We start from the raw sequence: 21,939 nt of genomic DNA, 5'->3' as shown, positions 1-21,939 counted from the left end.
AAAACCGACGTCCATTATAAATTGGGCGTATCGCCGGAAACCAAAGGCTATCAGTCAAACAGCGAATAAACCGCGTTTACGAAATATTTCGTGATATCGGTGTTGCAAGCACAAATAGACAGTACCTCTGCCAAACTACTGGAGCGTAAGATTGGGAAAAAAAGTTAAACTTTCTACGATTGCCAAATAAATTGAAAGTTACGACAATGTCTATGTCAAATTAATTACACACGATATAACTATTAAGAAACTATTGGCTAATGATGGTTCATTTGGGTTTTGCAATTTTGCATCTTCGCGCCGAAAATTGATTGAATTGCTTCGATGACACGCTCATGTTAAAAAACAAGTACATCTATGGTCGAATAATAAGTAGATCAGACAACACTGTACATATATAGAAAAGAAGATAAATTATAATCCTTTTAATTAGAATTATTAAGATTATTTTAATTAATAGACAACGGGTATGTCATCTAAATATGGCAACACAGTATTGTCATCTAGGCTAGATCACGGCATGCTCCGATGCATTTCGATTGACATGGCCTGTTCGCCTGCTTGATCACAATCGTAGAAAATATCATGAACTGCATTTACATTTTGTGCTTTAACAATTTTCTGCTCTATTTACACAACTAAACTTGATAGTTTAAATTAAATTGTCTACAACTATTTTCATGCTTGTTCAAATCTGACAAAGCGGACAATGATTTAAGCATATCAATTATGAAATGCTAATTTCAAAATTAACCACGCTGGATGCTTTTATAATGACAACAAAAAGTGACGATTAAAATAAATTGATAATAAGGAAGCCTCAAGATTGGGAAGTGGTAGCTGTAATAATAAAATGCCGGTAGTACGAGAGTACACGGTTTCAATGACAAACGCATTTACAATGGTACTTAGCAACAGCCAGACCCCTTTACAAGTTTCTAACAGTCGCGCAAAGTATGACAGAAAGCGATAGTGATGTAAGTCGATAGTTGTCAAACAGGAAACCGCGGGGCGCGCGTGGCGAACGATACGCCGCACACGCTTTGTGTTGTCGGCCTTCGGACGAAATGTTTAGTGCCAGTACCAGTAACTGACTGAGCCGCACCACATACCGACCATTATGTAACAGCAAATCCACAACAAACGCCAGCTCATTCATAAGAGCACGGTCAATTTAGTCATCTGTAGACGGGCCCATCCCGGCGTGATACATGGCGCGAATAGCAACTTTCGACGTATTTTCCCTGGTTAGACTCAGAAAACACTGTCGATACGCACCATCTAAATATATGACGACTAGTACGTTTGCGTAGGAATTTTACGTTTGAATCGATAAGCTTATCGACCGATTATTTTCTTTTGCGTTTTTAAACAAGGAACTATCGAAATTGGTTGTTTTAATCAATGTCGAGTTGAGTCAAATGAGATCATTGCCATTATGATAATTTTACGATAAGTATGATTTTATTAATATACATATATTACTGTTGCGCTACGTAGAATTTTATTCATTATGGCGTCTTCTCCTTCATAATTGATCTCTAATATAAACACATTTGAAGCGTTTATGGAACGATTCGCTAGTTTAAGCTTTGTTCGAATACGATTAGATCACGAACAAATACGGTTTTGTATGTTGTGACCTACTTCTAAGCAGTCATTAATAACTGCATCTTCAGATTAGACATAAACATTTCGCTTCGTTGGCAACTGACAGATGTGCTTATTTATAAGTGGCATTGTACCCTTGTGCGTGAGAGTGTTGGGCAGAAAGCGCGAATGGGTTTTACCTTCGATTGTGCTAAAATAGCTCCCCACTCTCACCTTGCGTTTGATTGACGATCGATCCCTTGTGCCAGATACTTGTTAACTATTACTACAAACAGATCGTATAGATCTAACGTCACAATAACAATCTTGGTCATGACTGTAATTGGCAATGCGATCTTTATATTGGCATTCTATGAATAGATAATTCTCCTTCATCTTTGATTTTAGTGACTGTCTACTGGCAACATTTAAAATAATTTTAGATTAACATCTACTGAAGGTATATCATTTGATTTTAATGTCAAAATTACCAGTTAGATGAAGAAGATTTCTTTGTAATGACATTTCCAATGAAGGTACAAAATCTAACGAAACGCCCCTAGCATATTTATACATTTTCGCAACAGTTTAGTTTAGGTTCGGAAACAAATCGAGTTCGTGTTCGACATTTTGCGAGCACTGTGGCAGTTAGATGAATATTTATAAAGAACGTGTATAAGAAAAGGTCGGATTTGATTGTCGGCAGTCATTTGAATATCTCTCGGTGCTATTACAGCAAATTATGATAAATTAAGTCGTGTGTATAGTGGCAGTTCTCACGCCGCGAAATTAGTTGACCTTGAGCTGTTGGTACCATGGACCAAACGTGTGTTTAAACTAAACTAATCGTTTATATCTACATTTTTTTAAACCTTATGTTTTCTTTCTTTTTCAAAATAATTTTATTGTTTTTATTAAAGGCAAATGATACACATCTTTTAAAATTTATATCTTACCAATCTCTTCCGTTTACTCGACTGTTCTCAGCGAAGCGAGGTAAACCAGACTCGACCAAGGTCCATTTTGAAATAGGATGGCACTTGACCTTCAGGATGAAAGTCAACAGTGTTGCGCAACGTATCGGCGGCGCGCGCATACTACTCTATGCTAATAGTAATAACCAACTACGAGACATATTAGAACCTGATCATGACCCACATACTCATGTTCAAGGATTTCACATATTTGGAAGGCGATGATTTCAAAACTGTCAGAATTTTAACGTCTGTTTTGTTAGTAGTGTGGGTTGAAGCTGAGGCGTTGAATAAAAATTTTTGATTACTAGGTGAAACCTTATTATCATAAGCCAATTCATCTAGGCTTTACCAGGAAACATCGTCGGTACTTATTTACTACTTAATAAGTATTTGTCGTGACTCATTGTTTAACAAGGTTCATCATCGTGTAATTCTTCGTCACTTTTTTGTTAAGCAACGGAAAGAATCGTGTAAGTCTTCAATCATATTGAAAGGTTGCAAGACCGGACTAGATTTTTCACCACTCCTTTCTACACATTCGACTGGTTAACTCACACTAATGCGTTGTTGGTATTTGTGTGAGTAGACGCACACAGAGGTATGATGCGCGCGTTTGTATTGGTGGAACGTGCGTAGATCCGAGTTGTGGTGCATAGAGGGGGGAGGCAGCTCTAGCGAGCGGCTCGCGGTTTTGTAATAGCGCTTTATTTCAAGGTCATACGAGCAGTTTTAGAAAGTTACCTCATATATTTATTAAATATTAGGCAAAAATATTATTTGCTTTTTTATTCATTTACGTAATTACGAAACATGAACTTCCAGTAATCACATGTGCATATTTATATAGAATAATAATAGTAATACTATTTGTCAAATACAAAAAAGGCAAGACAACTAAGCAAGAAAGTGTTAGATCTGAAACCTAAAAAACATCGTTAGGAAAAATGCATTTATTCTACACCTGCATAATGATTGTGACTATAAAAGTTTGAATGGCTAATAGAACATTTCCCGTACATAGAGACGCAGGTTGTAATTAAGGAGACCGGTTTCTAGTTTTGTTGTCTCTAAGACATTATTAATTGTCATAGCTTTACATAATTAACCTTAGCTGGTAGCAATAAATATTCTGCCTATTCGTACTGAATATTTCAAGAGTACAATTAAATTATTGCTGTTACAACCTGTAATTAAAACATAATATTTATTAGAATCCTGAGAAGTACAGCTTAACTCGATGATCACAACATATAAAAATATTCAATTAAATTTGATCATCCTAGTCGCAAGTGAAAAACATTCACTTCTAGTTGTCATAAAAGTTACAACTTAAAACACAGTTTGTGGCGTCGCTTTTAAGCGGTGTTAAACATAAATTTGACGTCAACAAAAAATAAATTTGTATTGTCAAACATGTACACAATTTCGACAATCGCACAGCAAAATATGGAAGCACAGTCACATTTCTTATTTCATCATCGGCGCTCACTTCCATATACGAAGCCACGATCTTCTCCGCGTTGTCGAAATGATGAAATTTAGTTGCTGCCATTTCGTGTTACATAATCGTGGACGCTAAATTTTGCCCACAGAGAAAGTATACGAAAGGTTTTACGTAACTGAACCACGTAACGTGTAGCGACTCAGTTTTGATTTCCTCGCATTTATGTCCATCACTGTTACGTGATATTTCGACTGTTTTGATTTTGACTTATAACACTTTTGGGCTTCTTTAGAGAAAGGAGAATCTTTTGCTTGTATTTTTTTTTTCATGATTTAGGACAATTCTTCATCTAACAACAAAACTCTTTGGTAACTGGAATTGGCTTTTCATTTTTATTGTCTATGTTCGCGATATAATATTTCTTTTTATATAGGAAAATAATTACAATTACATTTTCTTTGTCTGTTATTGCAGTTATTAGAACTTTTATTGCTATAATGCGTTGCTTTTAATTTCCTAATGTTAAAATTTAAACTAGAATTACATTCTATATAATATCGGGTATGATATGTGTTGCTGTTATTTGTGATGAGAATATATTTAAATTGTGAGGTGAGCCATCAATTCAAAGTCATTTACCATGAAACTATAAAACCAGCCAGTTTTGTTTTTTCCAATGAAATTAAATTACCTACTATTCTACTGAGACTACAAAAATGGTGTTTTGTTAAAAATGTACGATGTTGAGACTGGTTCTGTTAGACAGTATTTATTTAGAGTTTTTGAGCCGGTTCAAGGTTGACGGAAAACTTCGCCGTTCGAAAACATAGCGTAAATGTGTAAATCATAAAGCACATTGAGGAAAACAGCATGACGCGAATAGTGCGAATTAGCCGCGGTGCTATTACGTAGTTTTCTATAGAAACTTTCGCAGACATGTGTTCAAGGAGGACTTGTGACTATAATGATTTGGCCATTTAATGCTGTGAGCTGTGCTGTGATAGACACAATCTTATTATTAAACTCCTGTTTGCTTCTGTTTATATGTCCTTTTAGATAATATTTTCTCTTCTTTAATCATATGATAGAAATTATTCTAGCCAAGGAAGTGTGTTGTCCACCTCCTGATCATTTCGATAAAAATATATAGTAAAAGTATCTTTCATAAGTCACTTTGGAATTTTACTTTGTCAAATATGTAGTTACATACGTGTGTATCGTATTTTCTTTGAATTACATCATTCATTTATTGACATATAAAGAAATTAAAAAGTGCAATATAAGTTTATTATTACACATACATCCCGTATGTTGTTATCTCAGAAATTTTATTTACAAGTCTACGGTTCAGCAAACATTTGTTTCTTGAAAATGGTTTAAATTTTAAAGACGACTTTTACTTCCTTATCTTTACCAAGGTGATGAATATCGAAGGTTTATTCTTTTTCTGTGTTATCTGGATGGCCTTTCAGTCTTTCTCCTTTTACTTTCAGATTATTATCTTTGTTAAAATTTAATTTTATTACAACTAAAGTATCGCATTTATGTTTTAAACCGAAACCATAATGTTATCGGATGAATTTATGCAGATTTTCATTTAAGTCTCCAAGTAAAGAAAATATAAAAATCAACTAAATCCAGATAACGTCTCACTGTTTATGGAAGGCATTAATATGTAATTCTTGTGAAATATTTCGATTGAATAAATAAGAAAGAGACCTATCCATTTTAATATTTGCATCTACTTACTAAAAAGGAATTTCCGATTTTTCTAACCCAAAGGTGAAACCCATATAAATGATATTGATACAGTCATCACCCAAAAATCTTCTTGTACAAATTTTAGTCACCTCTCGAATTCACGAGATTTTATCATCAACTTCTGCGTAAAAATTGTACAATCAATAAAAAGTTATAATAATAATAATAAGTCCGCAGGGCAGCTTGTGGCGAGCTGTTGGGGAATAGCGACTCCACGGACCTGAGTGCTCCCAGGGGAGGCCCCTGTTCCTCACCTCCGCCTTCCTTCCCCAATGTCGGAGTGGAAACCGAGAGGTAACAGGACCCCTACCTCTGGCTTGCCTTCACCGGCCGGCCAGGGTGTAGTCGCGAGAGCTATATGCTCGAAGGGTGGAATTGTAAAATGTCATAACGCCGGGGGCGTCTGACTGGATCACCATGATTTCGCGCCCCGCAGACTCACCTCTCTACACCCTTAGCCGCCCACGCCAATGTTGCCCCTTTGTCGCCAATTGCGACGACTGATTTGAGGGGCCCATCCAGTGAGCGGCGAGTCACCACCTGCCACTTAGTTATCATGATTATGGCAGGTGACCGAACTCTTTGCAATAGCCCTTTCTGAGTCCATCCTAATTTCATTCTATTCTATAGACCAGTATTTCTATCCATTATTCTGCAATAGTTCAAACTCCCGCCGAGACCTGCTCATGGGCATATCATTTTATTGGTATATCCGCGAGCGGGTTTTGGCGGGAGACTTACACAACATCAAAACTCTCCAAAGGGCATGCAAAAGGACCGGACTTAGTGCCGTGAATTTTTAAAAGGAGATACATAATAATAAACGTTTATTTCAGACCATAGATCCATATGTGTAAGTAACAAAAGTATCCTTATAATCTAGTGTTAGTAAAATATATAATAAAATAAAAATTAAATTATGTCGTATATTAAGTTATGTCGCAGATGAGGTGATTAAAGTAGATTTGTGATGAATTTTATTATGTGTATGTGTTGTTAAAAGTACAGGAGGTGGTTTAGTATTAGGATAGTGTGGTAATTTGCGGCAAACCTGCACACCGCAATCTTTGTCCCAATTTTGGAGTTATCACAGAGTAAATACAACGTGCGGGTGCGAGAGATAAGCCTCGATTTATTTCGTGTCAGATCTCATTGTCACTGCTTCCGTCAACGTCAATATATCGTCTAACAAATTACGATATCGTTACCGTATGCAAACATTTATTATTTTTTTATTGTTAATAATCTAGTCTGATGGATAAATGAGGCCTAGGGTGATATTATTAGATAAAATTATTAATTTAATTTATGCCATTTCTTTTCAGATCCGGTCTAATGAAATTATTACAAAAAATAATCATTACAATAAATTAATATTTGTGATGTTGGTAATTTAAGTAATACAAACGTTTTTAAAAAGATCTAATACACATAAATTAGGTCAGCGCGCAATAAAATTATGAGTTATTTTAATTGGAACGCAAAAAAATTTAATGTTTTAGGAACAACCTTAAGTTCTACCTGCATGCACTTTACATCATAAAACGTCTAGAAAGAGTTTAATTACAAATTTTAGTCTCATTTCTGAGATTGTTATACATAATTACTTTAATTAAATTCGGACACTGGTTATGTGAAAAATTAATGCGATTGTTATATTTCTCTTAATGAAGGCAAACGTGGGAGATTTCAAGTGAGATGTGATAATTTGGAGAGATAACATACTGTTGCACAACTGTGAATCGGGTCGAGGATGTGCATGGGCGCAGGCGCCGATGATGGTGACGGTGGCTATGGGACTTTACTGAATTTATTTAGAAATGATATGTAAATTGGAGTGTAATGTAGATTAGTTCTTAATATATAGGAATTTTACAAGTTTTTTTGATGCTATTAAGTTATTTACTAAGGAACAAACTTATCCTAAGTAATTATTCAAATTATATTTCATTTTGTTTTTCTCCAGTTATTAGATTTATATTATAATTAATTATTTGATTATTATTTACTTATTATTTTAATTATATTTGTAGTGTAATGTAGATTAGTTCTCTAGTGTTTTTAAACTTTCGCCCTTTCAACATTTAACTACATAATGTTTTGACTTATTTAAACTCGATTTTTTTTATTGTATGATTTCTTTTAATTTTATTATGTAATTAATTAGTTTTATGTACTTCATGACATTGTTTGTTAACCCTGACTAACAAATGGATGTTTTGGGTGTACATAGTCTGTAAATTTGTATGTGTTTTTATGACTAAATAAATTATATATTATCGGGACATTGCTATGTCCCTTTTTCGAACCTTTTTTGTTTAATTATGTGTAAGTGACCCTGTGGTCGTGAAGCGACCGAAGTATGTAACAAGAATCGCCCTAATAGAATTAGTTGCCATCAAGTCAAATTGAAAATATTTTTTTCCATGTGCTAAATACAAAAAAAATATGAAACCAAAAAGAAACCGTGTTCTTCTTAGCACATACAAAATGTCGTTATAATTAAAAGTATAAATACTACTAAAAATATAAACTAAATATTAAAGAGAGAGTGTGTAAAATTTTCTCAAAGAAATCTATTGAATGTTGTCGCGTTTGGTCTAACTTTGCAGTTCGTTATATATAGTTACATCGTAAATGGTATTTGCAATAAAGACTTAAATATAACATAATACAGAAAATCAAAATAGAATTGTTAGTGTTAATGGAAATACCTCTAGATCTGTAATTTATTATATAGTGGACTATACTGCATATAATTTTATAGCTAATGCAATAAGGAAACATAGACACGTAATGAAAATTTATAGTATTATCAACTCGGTAAAATCCATTGAGAATGCAGAAAAGAGTAGGTAGATAATGATATATAGTCTTGAAAACATAATAATCTATAAGAAACGTGTTCTATATGCAACAGAGGATATACAAATGATTTACTCAATCACGCATACTATATGTAATGGGGTGAATATTGTTGAAATTTGGTAAGATTTTCACGGAAGCATATTTTTTCGAATAGGTATTTTCAGGATTCAGTTCACAAGCACCTACTTTAGGAAAAAGTTCGTATAGTCATATTACCTTAGTGTTTCTATCTTTATTTATTTATAAAAATAGGGTTCCATGTTGATCTGGGAAAGGACATGGAATGTTCTAGTCCTTCACTTCTCGTATAGGGAAAATGCTATAAATTGGATATTCTTCTCAAAGGCTAGCAGCATCAATCTCAATTCCCGCCAACAGGCCCGCCATACAGCTAAACCTAGCCTTCGAATTACGCAATTCTTAGCTCTGCCTTCTCCGTAAGGGATTGAGACGTGTTACTGTTTAAACACAAATATTTGCACGGAAAGTGCTTGCACATGAATCAACTTTCTTTGACATTTGTTTTAACAATGAAAAACCTAAGAGTACATACACACATAAACCATTACAGATGATTAAGTTTACCGAGAAGATTTGACTCATTGTTACACATATAAAAACAATACAGTATCCATATTTTATTTCCGACGTGGTTTTCTATTATTTGGCTGAAAATGATGCAGGTAATACTCATCGTCATCAAAACGTAATGAAAAAATGCGTGTCCGAAATAATGGATTGAAAATGAAATAAAAATAGACAGTGTTTGTCTTTCAACACATGAATCATTCTTTAAATTTTGAAATGTGATTCACAAATGTTTTTTAGCCTTGACTTTTTTAATAGCGGAGAATATTGCATTAATTCCATGGAATATTATTATAACAATTTGTGAATAATAGAATACAAATGTAGTCGGCAGTTATCAAAAATCTTTATTTTCTTCAAGAAAGGCAACGATAGGTTAAAATTTATTAATTGTGAATTTGTTAGTAGTAGATTATTAGCCAAGATCATTGACAGTAATTATATGACAGCAAATTGCGAAACGTTGCCATTTCTACGTAGTGTGAACTGACCTATCCGTACGATCGCACTTGGCTAAAAATATATCGGAGTAAACGTGCGGTTTCGTTCACGATTTGTTTCACTGACATGACATCATTCGCTACGATGTAATTTTACTATATTTTTATTTTATTTTTCTAATATAACTAACATACGTCATACAGTAATAGACAAATAGTTTTAAACAACACAATATTGAAAAACTGGTGACAAAGAAGAATTGGTTAATGAAATATTATCAAAAATAAATTTGAAATTTTAAAATCTACATAAATATTAAGGATGTACGAAAAGCCTAGTACAATATTTAGTATCTTTAATATGTTGAGTATTTTTTACATAGGACCTATGCTAATTATATTATTTAGACATTATCCAAGGCTGTATAGGAGAAGATTAGAATTTAGAATCCGAGTTACGGGATCTGAACATGTAGACTGTGTAGGCTTGCATGTATTTTTCACACGTGCGCAAGAGTTAAACACAGAGGAGGGGTTTGCGGGAAATTCGTGAGAGTGTGCGTCACTCACACTAACTGCGTCGTCGTGTCGCCCTACTCCGGATGTGAAGGCAGATTTGCTCACTCTATGTGCTAGCACCTAATTGATACTTCTGTGCGTTATCTAGTACTTACTTCTATTCATTATTTGCGCTCATGTATGCGTTGTTGTTCGAAAGCCTTGAGGTCTGTAACTTATTTTACAACTGGTTGCTTCTAGTGGAATTGCCTATAAAATACCAAACAATCACAATTTACAGATGAGAATTTTTATTACGCGTGACAATTGACTATAATTTAATTTACAAGCTTGGTCAAGGTTGTTGATGCTTTATATATGCGATGTCTTTATTCCACAAGCTGTAAATCTTAAGTAAAATGATGACGGATATCGATTAATAACAATAGATCTTATCTTATATTTCATAATTATGAAATTGCGTGTGGAGGAAGGGCTATTGAAAGAATATTAGACATATCAAATTCTCAACGCAAGGGTAACTACGTAATAAAACTAATAGGCCAAAACATTCGGCCTTTAAATCTAGTAAGGACATTAAATTTATATTATAATATAAAAAGATTAAATCTGACGACTTTTTAATTTTATTGACTCGGCGGCCTTAGGAAAGTAAGTTCTTGATTTTTGTACGAGAGCGGAAGTCGTTAGATGATACACCGCACCCATCGATGGAGTGGTTTCGTGTATACGAAGGTGAACTGGTACGAACGAGGAATCCAGTGAGCCGTAAAGGATGAACCCTAATTGAATCGTGAGGCAGTGTGTGTGAGCATTTGAAAATGCTATGTGTGGAAGCGGGTCATGTGTGCGTGTTGCGTGTGCGCCGACTAGCCGATAACAATAAACTATTTCCGAAGTGACCCAGTTCGAACGTCCTTCGGTAATTTGTACCGTGGACGGGAACAAGAAAGGGCTCAGAGTCATTTTGGCAGCGACCATACAAAATTTTTATGACGAACACAAACACTCCTTTGTCCGGACTCCAACCGCATTTTGCCACAAACCTTTCTATACATTTATGACACCTAAAATAGCAAGGTCAGCTTAACCTTGAAATAATTTTACCTTTCAAATTAAAAGTATCACCTCCGTGTTTTCATTTAAGGTAGTTAACCTTTTATAAGCAAAACATTAAGAATCGAATGTCATTGAAGAAACCGCGGAGTCTACTGAATCCTAATTGAATTGGAACTCGTTAAGTGTGTTAATAGTCGGACACCGGCCGTCATATTCGGGTGGCAAGGATACATTAAAATGTGATTAAATAATAATTACAAATTAAGGAAAAGATGTTAATACCTTTTCTCTTGACCACGTAGTTGATCGTGATGCTTTTGCCCCGAAAATGATAGAGAATTTAAATTCAATGTTATGGTAGAATGAAGCAAACGCTTGGACATCGGATATGCTGCAATTTTCGCTGCTGACTGTCGGCTAAATTCGTTTTTCCAAGAAACGTTCGGCAGGAGTAAGCGATTGCGACAGCGCACTTACATTGAGGAATTAGTTGTTATATTTGTTTCTATGTTGTAAACCTAGTTTCAGTCTTTGTACAAATCACGTACTTGGTACTTGTTATCATTCCGCTAGGTTCATGGAACGACTAGTGTTTTTTAACAAACATTCCATACATTTAGTCATTGTTCAAACCAAGAGCCAGTACGATGAATATAATAATATTGGTATTGATATGGTGCTAGGAAAAACAAAGAATGTTAAAATTTGATTGCAGAATGTTTGATTTGGATGGCAATTATTACAGATGTTGGAAATGAAGAACATGAAATTGGTAAGCAAATTAAAACCAACAAAAAATTCTTTAAATCAGTATAAGACAGTTTCAATTTCCAAATATTTTGTTTGTTTGAAATAAAGAATAATAAATGTATTGTCAACAGTAGAGAAAAAATTGATAACTAATTTTGGGTAAGTATTGTTGAAACTAAAAATTGGTTTTGCATTTCCAATTAGAAATTACGCAGATCTGACAAGACGGTAATTGGATAATTCAATTTTTATTGTAATTGTGTTGAAAATTGATACATAATTTACCATCTCGACACGACCCAGAAGCAATACTAATGACAAATTCATGGCAATGGCATAATTTTTCCTGGAAATATGAGCCGTTGACGTGGCGAGGAATAATTATATTGTTGCAGCTATGGACACCGTAATTGTATGTTTGTAGCACAATAAATTGCAATAAAGTCTGCATAGTTTTAGGTTTGTACTACGATTTCTCGATAGTCTTGGACATTTCGATGTTTACTGCCGTTTATTTATTGTTTGAAAGAAACATGTTTCAATGTGTGCTGTTTTTTTGAAGAACGATATTGTTCAAAGCAAAAGTGCCATATGTTTGGCTATAATAGATGTATACTTTTATTTTTTTTTACTTTTGTATTTTCGATTCTCTTGTCTTCGTTAGTAATTTTATTTGAATTAATTTTTTATATATATTTTTTAATTTTTGACAATAAATGTTCATTCATTCGCTCAAAATGTATATAGTATCTTAAACTATTACGCTGTTCTAATTAGGAAAGAATTGGGTTTGCGACGCGTGTAAGAGATAAAGGGGCCCTTATTCTTAGACTAATTAAAGGTTATTGTGCTTATAATGCGAAATGGATTAGGACGGACAATATTTGTAGCTGATTGTGATGGTAAATAACATATAAATTTTATTGAGTAATAATATTTAATAAAAGTATTATATCACATACAATATATTTCATAGAAGTAAATACAGATGAATGGCTAATATGATCAAGGAACATGATTTCTGGCGTTATTAATTTGACCATTAAAATAAATTACATATGAAATATACATTAATATTAGACATTAAATTTTTTTTAAAGCTAGGTTTTTTTCTTCTTTATTTAGCTGTACATTTAATCATAATCAATTGCAAATAAGCTTTTAATATATATCTTTCAGTATTTTTTTTTCAAATATAAATTTCCAATTTACCAATTTCGATATATTGTAGATTACAATTCACCAACGGCGCTTGTATTTGCCTTGTCGGATTAAGATAATCGTGTGTTTCACTGGTGAAATGATAAAAAAGATAAACTCAGTTTATTTTTATCGTTAAAAATCAAAAATCTTATCAAGTGAGTTTAGTTTAGTGTTATCGGCGAATACAATTCGTGTTGTTAATCAGTTGGTGAAGGTTGTTGATATGGTTGTGATAAAGTTGGAAATTGTTCGATTAATTTGTTAGATATTAACTGTTAAAATTTTCTTTTAACACGTTAAATAAATTTTATGTATTTAACATTCCCGAGTAATTATTGAAGTGTTTGTTTAAAGCCTACATATTCTATTTTGTCCTATTTTATATCAGCAATGAGGACATAGAAATTAGTTATCTGTTTTTTATAATCATCATGCATTTACATCTAGTAAATGATACATAATGAGAAAGAACAATAGAAAAAAAAATCATGAAAATGGACAATTAAAGCCAGTTTTAAATATTTTTTAATCAATTAATCAACATTAAACCATATTACATTACAATACAACATATATCTCAATAATTCTCACAAGAGTTTAATGATAGAACTAAATCAAATTTATTCCGAATTCAAATATTGTTCTTAAAATTAAAATAGGCATGTACGTAATATTAAATGAGTTAATTTAAACTTGAAATAAGCATCCGCTTGAGCCTTGACACTACAGGCGTATTTGTGTAAATTTTTTTGAGAATGGAAATTAAATTTTCTCTGATCAACCTTCACGAATGTTAATAGTTTTGTATTTGTGGAGATTAACTGTTTAATATGGATGTAGGTTTCACAATCATAAATAATATTCCTCAATTTAACGAGTAATCCTATTTTGTTGTCATGATAATTGCTAATTAAATATTTCTATGCATGTCTTTGAATATTCTCTTTTTGAAATTTATCGTGGTTTGAAATGTTTGTGGCCAGTTTGTAATTAGGCAAAAGCAAACCATTTTAGTTTTAATTTGGTTTTTAATAAAAATATTTATTTTTAAATGTATTATTTTATATGTTGTTTTAGTTCGTCGTGGTAAAATGGTCTGAACTATCAACACATTGGGTTGGCCCCTTGGTCGTTTTCACTGTGTACAAAACGAGCATCGACACAATTGTTTTATCGCTTCATCTAATCAAACAGTATTGCGTAATTTATCTTTTATTATTTTTATCTAATGTTCGGATTTTTTCGAGTTTCTCTACAAATTGCACTTAGGTCGTATCTAAGTGACCGGATTTTCTGAGCGGTTTTGTTTTACAGTTTTGTAGATAAAACTAAAATCATCATAGGTACCTGCTTTTTATTTGGACGTTGAATTCTCAAATGTAAAATCTATTATCAAAAAATATTATTCAATTCTATTATACCTATTTATAGTAATGTTAGTATTAATGGCATCATAATATTAAACAACGGATACCTAGGTAATATCTTTTTAACTTATTTTGATTTTACTACGCATATTCTTTTGTACATCGAATGGAATATGTTGTTGTGAACGCAGTAGCTACAGGATGTATATTAACATATTATCCACGAGTTTGAAGACAAACATTTGAAAAAGTTTAAGGAGTGCTGAACATTTTTGTTATGTGTATTAATATAATAATTAAAATTACGATTCATTATATATTTTACAAGAAAGTCGGCTATCAATAAACTTTGATAATTCATATACCTAATTGTGATAATTGCGCGCGAAACGAAGCGTGGAAAAGCGCCCGCGCAGTCGCAGCTCCGTCGATTTCGCAAACCACCATCTAATGTGAACCTATTAACCTCTTCGAACGAGGCCCAGAGGCGAAGGCGACAGGCGGACGAAGCGGCGAATAGTGCGTTCATTAAACACAAGGTTGGCCGACCATCCCACCGTCCAAACCATACGACCTCCCACGCCACATCCCAAAGATGCACATCCCAAAATCAAAACTTGTAAACAAACAACCTAACTTACCTTGCCAACTGTAGTGCACTTCTGTTAGCAATCTCATTGTAGAAATTCAAAAAGACGTTCGTGTCGAACATATTAGCACTATATCACAGCCATGTTTCGCACAAAATATCTCAAATAAACAAACAATCCGGCACCAGCGATCACAGGATAACCACAACGTCCCGCCGATCCTAGGCACGTCCGTGCGCGAGCGACGTCAAATCAAACTGGCCCGGTCAAAATGACGAAAGTGAAAACATCGCACGCACAGAAAAAAAGGTTGGCGGCGCGGCACAGTCCTTGCAGGCCAGGCCACCTCTCGCGCCGGCAGCTCTAGTGACACAGTAACTGCGAGGCGCGCGGATCGCCTGTCGCCTATATAATGAAGCGCTCAGAGGCTCAAACTTCAAATGCCCGTGGACGGCACAAAAAGAAGATGCCTCGGCACGGTAGCTAGCAAAGATTGAATTGAACACAAAGAACGACACGTGGGCGCGTGTGCGTGCACGTGCGAATGTCGGTGTGTGCCGAGAGATAGGCGGTCGCAGGAAACTCCGTTCTCTTCCACTAGGAAAGACCTTGGATATGAATCGGCACGTTGCAATGTGTACCGCCATCGCCTACGCCGCTGTTACCTACTTGACGACTTCAACAGATTAAACGATGATTCCATATAGCGTGCTTATTTTCAATCTGTTCATAGTTCTGAATAGTAGGTTGAGAGCAAATATTAATTATTTTAATGGTTAATTAGTAAAGCAGTTAGCTTTTATTGTTATAACACGCGGTAGTCAGTCGGACAAACAATATAATTACAGTGGCGACGATGATGCAACGAAAGTTGATAATGGAATTAGCAATTTGACACGTATTTAGCGTGGGTGATCAGTGAGAAATGAAAATTGTGGCGCAATTTAGGCAGCTGAAGTAGTTTGAGATAGTGTCGGAAACTAGGTCATTAGTGGGTACATTAATGGTATATTTCTTAATCGACGGAGCAGGCCCATAGGAATGGCAATGCCTAATGGAACTGCTGTAATCATTGTTTTGGTCGTAAAAGTTTATACGGTGTTTATGTTAAGTGATTTTGTTTTTTATCATAGCCAGTTTAATTTGCGTTGTTGTAAAGGCACTATAAAATGGGATGATACTAATTTTACCGCTGCATAAAATTAATAGAACGCTAATGAGAAGACCATAGACAAACAATTCTAATTTAATACAAACATTCTCAGTCTCACTACAGTGTTTCTCAGATGTTTTTATTATAATACTAAAAATCTAGAAAAACCCAAGTATATAAGGAAATCACTAGTTCCTAGCAATATGATCGTGACGCGATCGATTTCTAGAAACATTAAAAAGAAGCGATGTGATAAGTGACAGCATGCTAATTTAGTCGACTATGTGTTTAAATCTACTATGTTTTTATATAATATATAAAGTTTTTACTTATGGAAAACGACACAAAAGATAAATATAAATCTACTACATACAAGAAATGTGGAACATGAAAGGTTTAGCGTGTTGCTCAATTAAGAGTTTTATCTTGTTAAGCGTCTCAGTCGCAGCCCGTTCCGTTTCCATAACGTAACGCATTTCACTTTCATTTCCTCAGTGGCATTGTCTAATGAATGCGTTGGATAACTTGCGAATTTCATCTGAACGCCTTCTTACACGCTTACATAAACAATCTGCTACTGTGAGAATTACTTTAATTACATCCTCAAAGCTTTACTTAATTTCATGTTTCTTATTTAACCTTTATTTTGTAATTCAGAATATCTTTCATTTTATTATATTATTTAATAATAAGTCATTATATTTTTTTAAAATATAATTTTAATTAAATAAATTTAAATTAGTTTAGAGATTTTATTTGAGTTCACCTCGGAACTATAGTATCAGTTAAAGATTACAAAACTCCTATTTTAGGTGTTGTAGAATGTAATTGTCTATTCATTATGATAGTTAGCTTTTCACATGTATTGCAAAACAATGGACTATTTAATGCGCTAGAAGGTTGGAGTGTCTCGAAACATTTGTCAATAGACTAAGTACTTAGATGAAGGCAAATTATGACACGTTTGATACACGTATGATTTCAAATAATTATCGATTAGATTTTTTTATAGAACCAAAAGGTATCGACTAAATGCATGACTATATATAATCTCGGAACTCTCTCACATTGTTTCTGTGAATCAGTTGTGTAATCTTATACAAATTATTGACGTACACGACACGAGTGAACGTACTCAAACAATCATCGATTTTTTAACATGAATGAATTTTGACAAGACAACTTAAAAAAATTTGAATAAAGGCATACCTAACTTAATTAGGTACTAGACACATTGGTTTCTTTTAATATATGTGAAGAGAACAAAGTTTTCTTCGACGGACTTATTTTTGCAAAAACTGAAACATTAGTGTTTACGAGCGTACTTGAGAGCGTACTGAGAAACCCACGATGATTCATCTATGAACTTATGCAAAAAGTTTTAAATGATCTGGTTTAAAGGTCAAAAAATTTGAGTGTGAAATCAGGATGAGGTTGCAAGCAAGATTTCTTATTGCTGCGCAGAAACTTTCGAGTCATTTCTCTTGGTGAAAGTCGCGCATGCATTGTACTTTTGTCACTGCCTAATCACTATCTTAATCATAAATCACTTATCCTATTATTAATAACGCCCACAATTTAGAGAGTTAATACGCTAAGATAATATCAATAAGTAATATAGTTAGGTAGTTTTAAGAAAAGGTATTAGAGAATTGTTCGTTTTGCAAATGTCTAATCAAATTGTCGAATCAATGAAATTGACTAGCAAATTGGCAACGGTTTTATCTTGTTCTATTACGATTGGTTTCGGCTATCTAAATAATACCTAAACCGCGTGAAAAAGCGAAAAAGCTGTGTCAGTGCGATGGTAGATGGCAATGCATCCGCATCTAATGCCATTGGAGCCGTCACGATCGACCGTGGCTGCCATTTATTAATATTAAACGAAAATTCGTTATCCAACTGGCCTTGGGCCATGTTCCTTTCAGTTCTACTTAATGATGACAGTTGCGTGAAACGTGCTGCTGGTAATGGTACCAACTCAATGACCGTATAGCCGTGGTCACGGAGGCTGCAAGGTTTCAACTAATGTACAGAACGCTCTCAAGCAATATCATCTTAGGACACAACATCACTAGTTTAATGGCAAAAACTCGATTAAAGATTTCATCATCAAAGTCTTTTCAATCAAATTTCTATCAAACTTTCGAAAGAAAATTCGACATGCCGCAGGTTTTGTAACAGCGTTGAAAGTGCTCGACGCGTCTCGCTCGCGCAGACATCGACGGTGAGACCGAGAGGTTGCGCAGGCGTTACGAAGTTTTTATTGTCGGCAGCGCGCGAAATCAGTTGAAAGTTGTATTGTCCTTGGATATTTCACTTCTTTATTCGTTGCGTTTCCGACACCTGAAGTGAAGTTCAGTCGGCGGTGACGCCAATTGTGCGCTATGAGTGTGTTGGTGACGATAGTCCCCTTCACCGCGTTCTCCCTATGATTAGATCCGTACAGGATGGAAGAGATACTAGTTTGTCGTTCCCAAGCCGAGATCCTAACCGATGGCCGGAGCTGGAGAGCATACTGTAATGAGAATGGATTTGGGAGCGTCCTGGAGTTGGACGCGTCTTACCGCGGGGCTACAGGAGATGAAAATCCGACGGTATCGCTAGAGCAATCCAGGGTGTAGGTGTGCGCAGAGGCGCACGCTCCGGCTTCCCGGCGCTTGCGCCACTTCCCCGCTTGCGACACGCTTCCTCCGGGAGAGTGCGAGGCCGCGCGCGAGTTCCGCGCGTCAGTTGCACAACGCTTATCGGCGACCCGGTTTCGACTTTCGCCACGTTCACTGAAACTCTGTAACTCAATCCAGGGATGCACTGATAGCACTGTAATCCGGACACAGTCACTGGCGCGGTGGTTCGCGGGGAGAGCTCGGGCGGGCTACGGCGCGACGGCGCTGCGGGCCGCGGGCGCCGGGCAAGTGGCGCGCGCGTTCGCGGCGCCGCCGTCGGTTGCGCCACACTGGAAAGTAAAAGTGAGCGGCGGGCGCGGGGCGCGGCACATTTCTCCCACTTTCGCTGCTGTGATTCACTCCTCGCAACACGTCAAGGTCGCTTCCCGCCACTCCCGGCGTCCTCCCCGGCGCCTAGTACACACGTGGACACTCCGACGCACATACGTCACATACGCAATCCAAAAATGAATCTTCTCCACTTCTTGATGGAGATTCGCTTCCGGTTGTTCGCATCACATATCGATGTGTTGTGACCTGTAAACCTCAGAAAAGAGTTTAGGACACTTCCGCCCAAACCGACTTTCACGTTTGTCTTTTCCATCCAACTAGTACCTACCCATAAGTACCAATCAAAGTAGTACCTATAACGAAGTCCAGTACAAACAATCCATTTTACCCACTAAGCAATTCTCGTTCATATAACGAAATGGATTAATTAGAGCAAATTACCAATGACGTATTTCAATATGCAAGAATTTCTACAATAACTTTCACTAGCGACAATCGAATATAATGTATAGCTCGGCTTGATATGTTATGTCATCAATTGCTGCTATAATTCTTTCTTCGAAAGTATATTTGTACTTTGAATTTATAAAGCGGGATGAAAGTTCTATGGATTCTTCATATTCTAAGAACAGATATATATTACAAACAACAGAAATTCTTAACACTACGAAGCTGTTAAGTCGTTATAGGCATTCATAGTAAGTTGATTCGTAAATTTTCTGCTAACATAGCTAGGTCTGCTGCAAAAAGACGCCTTCCTCCTTTTTTCATGCCACTATCTGTAGTCCTGTGCCTAACTCATCCAACGTTTTCCTGTAACCCAAAAAATGCCATCTGAGTTCAGATATCAGTCATATGACCATCTCAGATGATTTGATTTATAAAGTTGCTATGAAAGTTTATTCATACTTAGTAAGGAATATTATTTGCTTTCGACATTATTTTGGTTCTAGAGACGTTACGTTTCACGCATTGAATACTAATTAAGTTCGGGAAGTGTAAAATAAATCTGGACAATAATCGTTGTGAACATACATATATCCTTCCTTACACATTTAACAAAGCCCTCTGCCGCATCTGTCTGTCAGTTCGCGCTAATCTCAAATTGCACGGATTTTCGTGCGGTTTTCACCAATAGTCACCAATAGTGTGATTCCTGAAGAATTTTCAGGTGTATAATTTATGTTTTTACCCGAAGGAACCCAGAATGGGGCGCTAGTTTATAATAACGTTTTATTTTTATCGCGATATCCCCAAGCTATTGAAACTCCGGGTGCGGCTTGTGGATATGACCGTTGTCCATTCACTTTCATTCCTATCTTCTAAGGTAATTAATACTTTCATATTCATGTACCTGCAGTCACAGTACAGTCTGACACTAGGCCTTCCCAAGCACTTTCTCCGTCCGATTGTTTATGTAACACTTTTACCAGATCTGCTATTATCGAATCAAAGTTGAGCGGGGCATTTCAATTGCCTTATGCGTATTTAAATTTATGCATATATTCCGGTTGTAAATGATCCTTGGCCAGTTTCTCTTAAAGTATAGCGAATGTTCATCAGAATAGAGACAAATAGTATGGGATGGAGACTTATTTAGGGCAGCAGTGAAAAAAATTGAAGTTAGTTAAAAAAATAATCGTTTATGGCGCAATTCTATACCTAATTGTTGTCTAATCCATATTGTGGTTTTTCGTTTGTTTCCGGATCAGATTACTTTAAAATTCTTTTAAATTGGAAGAATTTTCAGTGTTTTAGAAATCCATGAACAGCAACACATGAGGGTCTCTTATTAAAAACTTTTATGTATTGCAAATGTTTGGTGTCCTGATTTTTGAGGGAGTACTCTAGAATCTGGATATATTTAAAAAAAATCTTTCTTAGGCTATTAGATATGAAGCAGATAGGTATTGTATCTGTGACACATAACTGACGTTATAATTTTAGCATACGGTTAAATGTATACCTTAGATACGCAGTTAGTCATGAAATGATGGGTGGGGCGAGGCATGACTGACAGCAATATGTGTGGTCATTTTGGTAATATATAGATAAACCGACGAAATTATAACCAATGATGTACTCATCGATGATAAAAGACCCAATCGCATCGAAGATAAAAATAATTTAGGTACCTACTTTCAGAAAGAGAATACATTTTCGTCATCAGATGATAACAGCGATCACCTCAGAATATCAGGCTATCACTCATTGGCTGTTAAAAATTCAAGTGTACTTTTTGTAGTAGTAGGAAAAAGAAAGCAACAACTACAAGCCAGTATTTTAGGCACGGTGCCCGCGAAGATTATTCTTATTGGTGTAATAAATAAATTACTTTATTTCAGGTAAAAAGCCGGACTATATTAAATACCAGCTGCGCCCCGTTGCGTCGCTCCCGTAGGAATTTCAATGTTATTAAAATTATTAATTATTAAAATTTTTATGTTATTTTCTACCCGTGTACCAAATTTCATAACAATCGGACATGTAGATAATGCGTGAAGAGGTAAGGTAACAAACAAACAAACGTACATTCGCATTTATAATATCAGTTGGGATTGTCCGAAGTCCAGAAGTCCAGGAGTCCAGGAGCTTCATAAAATAGAGCTATGTCATCACGAAAACCCAATGTCTATTAGAACATCGATCACAAAGACAACAGCGGTCGGGCGA

The 21,939-nt window shown here is 35.3% G+C and overlaps 1 protein-coding gene across 3 annotated transcripts in view; it reads right to left on the bottom strand.

Moving 5' to 3' along the window:
* ken (ken and barbie) overlaps positions 1–19,011 on the bottom strand; it is a 29,097-nt gene extending 10,086 nt beyond the window's left edge. Inside the window, exon 1 of one of the 3 annotated variants that reach the window (XM_053756388.1) lies at positions 18,877–19,011. Coding sequence is in view for 2 of the 3 variants with exons in the window: in XM_053756373.2 (XP_053612348.1) it covers positions 15,208–15,278 (71 nt within the window). In the remaining variant the exon portion in view is untranslated. Of the gene's footprint in view, positions 1–15,207; positions 16,313–18,876 lie in introns of those variants that run through there. The other 2 variants (XM_053756373.2, XM_053756382.2) reach the window with 2 other exon arrangements.
* Positions 19,012–21,939: the final 2,928 nt, after the last annotated feature.

Source organism: Plodia interpunctella, chromosome 2 (assembly GCF_027563975.2).
Source record: "Plodia interpunctella isolate USDA-ARS_2022_Savannah chromosome 2, ilPloInte3.2, whole genome shotgun sequence".
NCBI lineage: Eukaryota > Metazoa > Arthropoda > Insecta > Lepidoptera > Pyralidae > Plodia > Plodia interpunctella.
Note: the sequence above shows the minus strand (reverse complement) of the source record. Positions and strands in the feature narration are given on the sequence as shown.